This window comes from Oryx dammah, unplaced genomic scaffold, assembly GCF_014754425.2.
Source record: "Oryx dammah isolate SB20612 unplaced genomic scaffold, SCBI_Odam_1.1 HiC_scaffold_3, whole genome shotgun sequence".
NCBI lineage: Eukaryota > Metazoa > Chordata > Mammalia > Artiodactyla > Bovidae > Oryx > Oryx dammah.
In genome coordinates this window covers 107,575,054-107,584,158 of record NW_024070187.1, presented here as the reverse complement: position 1 = coordinate 107,584,158, position 9,105 = coordinate 107,575,054, and the positions used below count along the sequence as shown (strand labels likewise).

Genomic DNA, 9,105 nt, shown 5'->3' with positions numbered 1-9,105 from the left:
TACGGATCTCAACCGCTCTGGCAAACAGGAACAAGAGCGTCAGGCCTGAACGCCACCGCGGCTGGAACCCGTCCTAGGTTTCGCTCCCCCGCCCCGGCCGGCCCGGCCCCGCGTGCCGGCACCCAGTCGGCCCTCGGGCCCCGGGGCGTACGCCCGACCGCCCGACTCCAGGCCCAGGCCCCAGGCGGCCGCCCGCCGCTCGCTGCCTGAGCAGCCGGGCTTCACGCCGCCGACTCCCACGCAGCCCAGCCCCGCGAGGGTGCCCGCACTCAGCGAAGACCGGAACTGGCCCCTCGCGGCCGCCGTAGACGCGCCTCTGTTGCCATTGTCACCGCTTTTTTTTTTTCCCTCCTTCCTCCCCCCACCCCCACCGGAGTTCCCTTTCACTTCCGGGGTCACTCTGGATCTGCTGGTTCCGTAACAACATCCCGTTGGCTTCCCTCAGGCGGCGGGACTGGTGCAGCCGCCGCCTCCCAGGAGCGCCGCCCGCCCGGCGATCACCGGGCTCCTCTCCGGGCCCAGGCCGCCATGGCCACCAACCCGCAGCCACAGCCACCTCCTCCCGCGCCGCCGCCTCCCCCGCCGCAGCCGCAGCCGCCGCCGCCGCCGCCTGGCCCAGGGACTGGCCCGGGCGCGGGCGGGGCCGGGGGAGCGGGCGCCGGCGCCGGGGACCCGCAGCTCGTGGCCATGATCGTGAACCACCTCAAGAGCCAGGGGCTCTTCGACCAGTTCCGCAGGGACTGCCTGGCCGACGTGGACACCAAGGTGCGGGGCGCGCGGGGGAGCTGCGGGCGGGCGGGGACCGGGGACGACCCCGCGGGCGGCCGCCTTGCCGGGCAGGCCGTCGGTGGCCCGCCATCGGTCGGTGGGCCGGCGGCTGCCTCGGCGTCCCCAGCCCGGGGCTGCTCTGGAGCGCGCCGCCTCCCCACCCCCGAGTTCCCTGCTCAGCCGCTTCCTCTCTGAGGGACCGCTTCGTGCCCGGCGCTGTGCGCGGCTCGCTGTGTTCATTCATTCGCTCAGCCTTTCGTTGGTTTAACAGACTAGCGTTAAGCATCTCCTCCGTTCCAGGCACTGCTTAGGTGCTGGGAATATAGGGATGAGCCACACCGAGTTGCTGTTCTTTTGGAGACTCGTCTGTACTAAGGCTAACGGCGCTTTCGTCTATGATTTCCACTCACCGCCCCCCGCCCTCCGCCCCCCAGTTTACTTTGTGTCCCAAGTTATTTTTGCCGTCTCTCTTGAAGATTGCTGGTAAGGATCAGGTCTTTGTTCTTCGGAGAAAGCGCTAAGTGGTAATGAATCGAATTGTTGGCAGTGTTGCGATGCTGGACTTGGTGAGGGGCGCAGAGCTGATCGGTGGAAAGGTGGGGTACGGAGATGGGGCTTTTGTTTCCCCCAGGGACGCTGATTTAATCGCTCAGGCCAAGTCATGTCTCTAAAGTGAGAAGGGAGGAGGGGTGAGAGGGGAGGGGTAGAGGAAACTGAGCAAAGGACGGAGGAGAGGTGACGGCAGATACTGAAGTGGAAGAAGGACTGGGCAGAAGAGTTGCGAAGAGTAAGGGGTATATGGGGAAAGGTTCCCTGTACAAAAAGAGCGGGGCTGGGAAGGGAAAGGGAGTATGTACCAAGTGTCAAAGTGAAGAGGGGTTAGCAGGAGCGGGTCATCTTGGGTGGTTCTGCAAAGGCTGAGTAGAGAAAACGGGAAGGTGCATTCAGTAGACGGGTGGAAACCCAGTAGGTCTAGAAGCAAGTGAAGCAGGAAGCTTTGGTTGGAAACAGTTGGGGGGAAACTTTTTTTTTAATTTAGATCTGGCTTGGTTCATTGGTTCAGAGTTTCGGTGGGGTCAGGGCTTTCACATAACATGTTCAGCTCTTCTAAAGAAGCTTGTTTCTTTGAGGAAAGGGCTTTGAGGTGAAGCACACACCATTCCCTTATCTCCTCTGGGGAAACCTTTCTGCCAGTCTGGGGACATCTTCCCTTTTAAAAACTCTGGCCCACCTTGTAGATCAGAAATAGAATGTGCCTTTTGGGGGTGTTGGAGTTTCTGAACCACATGAAATTCAATTTTCCTGGGGATATTTATTTATGTAGGTAGTATGTAGTTTGCTCACTTCATTTTAGGGAATATGCACAACTGCCTGTTTGAAAATGATGCCAGTTGACTTTCTTCCTCCCTCTCCCTTCCTTCCATCCTTTTTTATTCCCACAGGACATGGGGAAGTAAATGCTACCCAACTGTCAAAAAGTAAGGCTTTTTTTTTTTTTAATTTGGCAAGTAGAGATTTCACTTTGCTGTCCTTAGAAACCTACAAATCCATGTGTCATCATTGTGTATGCAGATAAAAATTCAAATACACCAGCAGTTGGCGGGGGGGAGCTATAGTATTTAAGGCTCAACTTTTTCTGCATCCACATTCCCTCTGAATATTGTTGTGCCTGTAATATTCCTGCCAGAGCCTCTCAAACTAGAGTCCTAAAACATTTCTTGGGGAGAAAGAAAGAAGCACTGTTGGTTTGACAATCTAATGATAACTAGGACAAGTACACAGGTTGACATGAACATGCAGCCCAAAATCCAGCTAATGCTGACCTCTGCTGTGGTCTCCGGATCCCCGGAGCCAGGTTTCAAAGCCATTCTGACCCCTGTGCACCGAGTGGCACGTGAAGAGGGAAAATCAAGGCAGGCCCACCTCTAGGGACTCGGCAGGGTGCTCCCTGACCAAGTGAATGTGGCCCCTTTCACTCCAGGTCGTAAAGGCCGGTTTTTGGATACTTTCTCAGCTGGAAATGGCTCCTGGTCACCATAATTATTGTCTATTTCTTTTCAGATTTAAAAGAAACATCAGACAGAAATAATGTAAGTTTATTCACCCAACAAATACTTATTATACACCAGGCATTATTTTAGGTACCAGGGACGCAGCAGTGAACAGAAAGTCCCTATGCTGATGTGAAGCTCGAAGCCCATCAGAGAAAGTAAATCTCACTGGTGAGAGGTTCTGTGGGAGAGAGAAAGCAGGATGAGGGTGGAAGGGGTTGGTGGTGTGTTTTGTGTAAGTTGTTCAGGGAAGATCAAATGAAATGACATTTGAGCCATCACTGAAGGAGCTCTCCAGCTGTGGGGCCTGAGCATGCCAACTGGGGAGCACAGCAAGTGCGGGAGGCCTAAGGCAGAACCTACTGAGGGAGGAAGGGCTAGAAGCTGAGGTAGGAGCGCCACCCTCCCTTTACAGAGCTGCCGGAGCCCTGGTAAGTTTGGCACTCACTGGAGCTGAGAAGCCACTGGCAGGTGTTAGAGCAGAAGAAGGATGCGATCTGACTTCCATCTTAGATGGCTTGACCGTGTGGAGTCATTAACAGTACCTCCTTTACTTCAGTCGTGACGTGGTTTGGACAGTAAATGACATGGTCCCCCTAACTTTAGAAGATCGGCATGAGCTGCACTGTGGAAAACAGACTTCAGATAGCAGGGTAGACTAGATGCAGGCCAGTGTGCAGCTGTAATCTGGGAAGGAAAGGAGAATGCTCTGGACAGGCCTGGTAGCAGTGGAGGGGATGGGAGGTGCTCAGGTTCTGACTGTATTCCGAGGCTAATGCCGGCGGGATTTGCTGCTGGTTCGGGTGAGGGCTGGAAGAGAAGGAGTCACGATGATGTGAGGGCTTTTTTGGCCAGGAGCTCATTGGAAAAGACCCTGATGCTGGGAGGGATCGGGGGCAGGAGGAGAAGGGGACGACAGAGGGTGAGATGGCTGGATGGCATCACCAACTCGATGAACATGAGTCTGAGTGAACTCCGGGAGATGGTGATGGACAGGGAGGCCTGGCGAGCTGCAATTCATGGGGTCGAAGAGTCAGACATGACTGAGCGACTGAACTGCTGGAAAAAGGAGATAGCTCTTCCCAGAAGAGTAATGGAGCCCAAAATATTATTGCAGTCACTAGGCTTTTTTACCTAAACGAGAGCTTAGAAACCAAGAGATTTAACTTTTATAGCTCAAGTTGAAGGTTGTTTTATAGGCAAGTAGAGTGCTAAATACATTGTGACATTTGAGCCTAATGTTTCTGAGGTTTGGGAATATTGGGAAGAATAATTATGTTTTAGAATCATTGGGGAGAAAATTAGTTTTGTTCATATGAATTTTGGAGAAATGGAGAGGAACATGAGAAGAGATCACGAGACTAGTTTTGGTCGGATGGAATATTTGTTGTCCAGTCACTTAAGTTGTGTCCAACTCTTTGCGACCCCTTGGACTGCAGCTCGCCAGGCTTCCCTGTCCTCCTCTATCTCCCAGAGTTTGCTCAAATTCATGTCCATTGAGTCAGTGATGCTATCTAACCATCTCATCCTCTGCCACCCCCTTCTCCTTCTGCCTTTATTGTTCCCAGCTAAATATAGGTATAGAATAGAGGATAGAATATAACAGATAGAACATAGGTATTAGCAAAATTCTGGTAATTGGAAGGGGTGAAGGGATGTCACAGAGGGATAAAATCTTTCTCATCTCCATTACCTAGATGGTTACCCAGTCATCTCATCTGATAACTATTTCTTAATTGCTTATCTGCCTAGCAGTGTGAAAACAAAGACTAAAAGAGTGAGAGGAGGCTTACACTTCAGTAAGGAGATAAATATGCCCCCCCCACCAAATACAGTACAACACAAGAATTACCTGAATGACAGTGTATATCAGAGACGGTTGGTACACAGGAGAAGGGCCGTGGAAGCCTACCTTGGGTGTCAGGATGGCTTTACGGGTTAGGTGAGCTCTGAAGGTGAGAAATTTGCCAGATAGACAGGGAGAAGGAGTGCTAAGTGTACACGATTAAAATCATGAGAACGTGTGACTGGAGAATAAACTTTGAGGGGTAAGGGAGCAAACAGCAGAATCGGAGGTTGTACAGTTTTGCTTAAAATCATTCGAGAATACTCAGACTTATCTACGTTAAAAGTCACATAAAAGATGTAAAGAGCACGCGTGGTGGGGACAGCTTGTAGGAAGGAAGCATGCAGTCAGACAGTCCTTCCAGGCAGCATAGAAATGGCCTGTTAACGTGGGTCCTCTCTCCTGCTTCTTGTGTATCAGTAATGCTCAGCTTTAGCACAGCTGACATCTTGGGCTGGATAGTCCTTTGTTGGGGGGACTGTCCTGTGCATGGTAGGATAACACTAGCAACTCCCCTCAGCAGTGACAATCAGAGATGTCTCCAGGCATTGCCAGAGGTCACCTGGGTTGGGGTGGAGTCGGGGGAGGCAAAATTGCTTCCAGTTAGGAACCAGTGCCTTATATCTAATGTAGCACTGGTTCCAGTGATTGTCCCTTCCTAATTTCTCTTGGATCCATGCCTTTCAGCCCATTTTTGCCACCCCAGAACAGATTTCCATTTTTCTAGTTATTGCATGCTTTCCTGCGAATATCTTGAGTCTATTTACTCTCTCACCGTAGGAATATCAGGTCAACTATCACATACCACACTGCTCAGATGTGCTGTGGGTTCCCATTCTCTCTCCCATAATTCCAGGCTTCATATATGAATCCCCAAATTCTTCTAAACCCTGGTTCCAGGTTATGTTTCCAATCTCATTTCTCTGTTTTTGTTTTCTCTCCTCCAACAAAATTGCATTTAATGGTATGGGGGCTCCCCAACGCTCCTGACTCCGCGTTTTCTCATCCACCTGCTCTTACATTGCTCACTGTACCTGTGCAGCCCACCTTTCCTCGTCCCAGCTGTGTTGTGAAACTTTGAAGGTCTAACTGGGATGCCCTATTCTCAATGAAGGCTCACTTCCTGTCTGCTCTTCTCCATTTCTTTGCTCCAAATCATCTAACAGTAACACTTCTTGGTATCTTATCTTCTAGTCTCTTGTCTATAATTAGGTATATCTGTCTTTGTATTCATCTGTAAACATTTTGTTTTAGATAAATGGTGTTTGAATGTTTTGTATTATCATGAAGCAGAAGGATAATACAAGGTTGTCAAACTATGAAACTTTGTTGCCACATTGATGCTGTAAGAAATGTTAACACTGCTAAAGATACTCAGATTCCTGAGACTATGGATATTAGTGTTGATATTGTGTAACAGTGAGGTTTTTAACATTGATATCTTTTTCTTTCTCTCTAGCCTGCCTATCAGAATCTGAGACAGCGTGTTGACAACTTTGTTGCAAACCACTTAGCAACTCATACATGGAGTCCCCACCTCAACAAGAACCAGCTTAGAAACAATATTCGCCAGCAAGTGCTCAAGTAAGTCTCAGAACTGGAGTTCCTAGGAAAGCTTGAGAATGTCACAGTGTGCCTTGCCTAAAAGCAGAGACATTTGCAGAAGTTTGTTCACCTTGTGATAATTTTGTCAGGTCTGGTGTGGCTACTTCATACAATGATACAGTGTAATTTTAGAGTAGACTCTAAATCGCTTCACATTTCCCTCATAAATTTGACAGTCTGATTGTTCCTATAGACCTTTGGAAATAGTGAAGGAGCGACTATGTGACTTCAAAAAAAAGCCCTCCAGATCTGATGCGAATGGATGGCAAATGCCAGATTGGTCAGTGTGTCCTATACAGTTACATTTACAGTTACTTTTTTGGCCCTGAAAGAGTAGGCTTTATTATTCCTGGTTTACAAATAAAGACATTAGAGATGACTGAAATTGAAACATTTTCTCCTGATTTGAGACAGTGTCTTCTATGTTCTAATACAACTGCTTGCTTTTTTTTCTTTTTCTTTTTCCTGGCTGAGTGTGGCTTGTAAGATCTTAGTTACCCGGTCAGCAATTGGACCTGGCTCTAGCAGTGAAAGCACTGAGTCCTAACCCCTGGACCACCAGGGACTTTCCTGGTTTGTGTTTGTTTTGTTTTTGTTTTTAATTTTCCTGAGATTTTGCTTGTGGGTTTTAGTCATGATATAACCAGCAAGGGAGTGGTGGTGCATTTGGACCTGTCAGAGTCCTTTTCTTGGCAAACACAGAGTGAGAGAAGCTGGAATGTTTAGATGGACCTAAAACGATCATATTTGTTCCCCCAAAGAGCAGATTTACAATATTGTTCATGAATATAAGTATTCACCAGGGTTAGAAGACTGGAACCCTCTTTCCCTGCCTCACATCCCAGAAAAGCTGACTGCATTATTTTAAAAATGCTCTATTCTTCCTGCCTTGACAAATATTTATGTTCAAGTTCATCTACTGGGACGAAATGTGGCTTTTTAAACAGTTAAACAAATCTGATTTATAGTTGTGTGCTTAGTCCCTCAGTCGTGTCTGACTCTTTGCAACCTCACGGACTGTAGCCTGCCAGGCTCCTCTGTCCATGGGGATTCTCTAGGCAAGAATACTGGAGTGGGTTGCCATGCCCTCCTCCAGGGGATCGTCCCAACCCAGGGATCGAACCCACAGCTCCTGCATTGCAGGCGGATCTTTACCGTCTGAGCCACCAGGGAAGCACAATTTATAGCTGTTGCCCCTCAATTCCCTCTTGTCCCTCAGGAACCGTGCAAACCTACCTAGTGTATTGCTCCCTTGATAGTTCGCCCACAGGAAGCCCCACAAATAAAACTTTACACTCTGATTCAAAGACCCATTTAGCCACAGGTAATCCTAGAAACCAGGAACCTGGGGCTCAGACTGCATGTCCTAGTCAATAAGAGAAGGGAAGAGAGAAATTTGACAGTAGGTTTGTTGTCTACATTTTAAAAGATATTCAGGAACCTGTGAAAGAGTCCAGGTGAGATCACAAGATGCCTTTAGAGGGCTGCATCTGATAGCTTCTGGGGAGAAGTCAAGGCCTTTCCTGTTGGGCAGCAGGCCTAGGGGCTCCCTCATTTCCAGACCTCCAGGAGAACAGTAACCAAAATAGGGGGTAGGGCGCTAGGGGTCAAGTCAGAGGCTAGGGGTCAGTTGGGGGCCAGGGGTGGGGGTGGCAGGAGGCTTACAGACATTATCCACAGTTACAGAGCACCAGCCCGCAACAGTGTGCATAGTTTTAAAAGCGTGTTTGGAAAGGGGAGGGTCTTAGATTCTGTCTTTTTCTTCATTTGTTAAGAGACTGAATGGAAGGCACATTTCTTGAAATTGACTCCTTAGCATGCAAAACCTTTACAGCTGGGAAGCAGTCATTTGTTCTGTTCTTTAAAGAGCTAAACTCAATCTTGCCCATGTAAAATCAAGCGCTTAAAATTGTTGTACCAACCTTGTTTGGTGAGGGGTTGCTGCGCACTGTAGTAGGGGGTGCTTGTGGCTGTCGGCAGTCAACACTAGAGCAGCCTGCCTTTGGGTGACGAGGACCCTCCTCTATGCACTTGAGCGGGCGAATCGTCATCTCTTGGGTAGTTTAGGCATTGCTCTTACTGGGACATCTGTACATTTTCTTCTAGCTACTTTACTTATTTTTAATTGAACTGTTCTTCATTTAAATTACATTAGTAAACTTATGTTTCTTAAATAACATTTTTAAGTTACTCTAAAGAAAGGGTAACTTTTAGTTGTGTCTAGAGGTGGCTGGATGGCATCACTGACTCGATGCACGTGGGTTTGGGTGAACTCCGGGAGATGGTGATGGACAGGGAGGCCTGGCGTGCTGCAATTCATGGGGTCGCAGAGTCCGACACGACTGAGCGACTGAACTAAACTGAACTGAACTAATGGTATAGGGCCTCCCTGGTGGCTCAGTGTGTGAGAATTCACCTGCCAGTGCAGGAGATGTGGGTTTGATCCCTGGGTCAGGAAGATCCCCTTGAGAAGGAAATGGCAACCCACTTCAGTATTCTGCCCAGGAAATTCCATGGACAGAGGAGCCTGGTGTCTACAGTTCATGGGACTGCAACAGAGTCAGACACAATTTAACGACTAAACAACGACAACTACTAATAGTATAGGAACGTATTTGCACCTCAGATTGTTTTTTTTGCATATACTTTGAGAAATACTCAATTGACTCAGATTGAACTGTTTACAGTTGCCATTTTCGTAAGACAAGATAGTTTAATATCTGCAATTTTGCATGGTTCAGTAACCAATCTGCCAGCTCAATAGTTTAAAAAAAGTTTTACTCTGTTTATGCATTCATTTGTACAAAAGAACCTTAAAATGCAAGGGAGCTCAGA

The 9,105-nt window shown here is 48.5% G+C and overlaps 1 protein-coding gene across 1 annotated transcript in view; it reads left to right on the top strand.

Annotated features, from left to right (window-relative positions):
- The first annotated feature begins 513 nt into the window (after nt 1–513).
- Nucleotides 514–9,105, top strand: part of BOD1L1 (biorientation of chromosomes in cell division 1 like 1) — a 54,402-nt gene continuing 45,810 nt past the window's right edge. The window contains exons 1-2 of the mRNA XM_040237539.1: nt 514–765; nt 6,125–6,249. Of these exons, the coding sequence (XP_040093473.1) occupies nt 529–765; nt 6,125–6,249 (362 nt within the window). The 5' untranslated portion in view covers nt 514–528. The remainder of the gene's footprint in view (nt 766–6,124; nt 6,250–9,105) is intronic.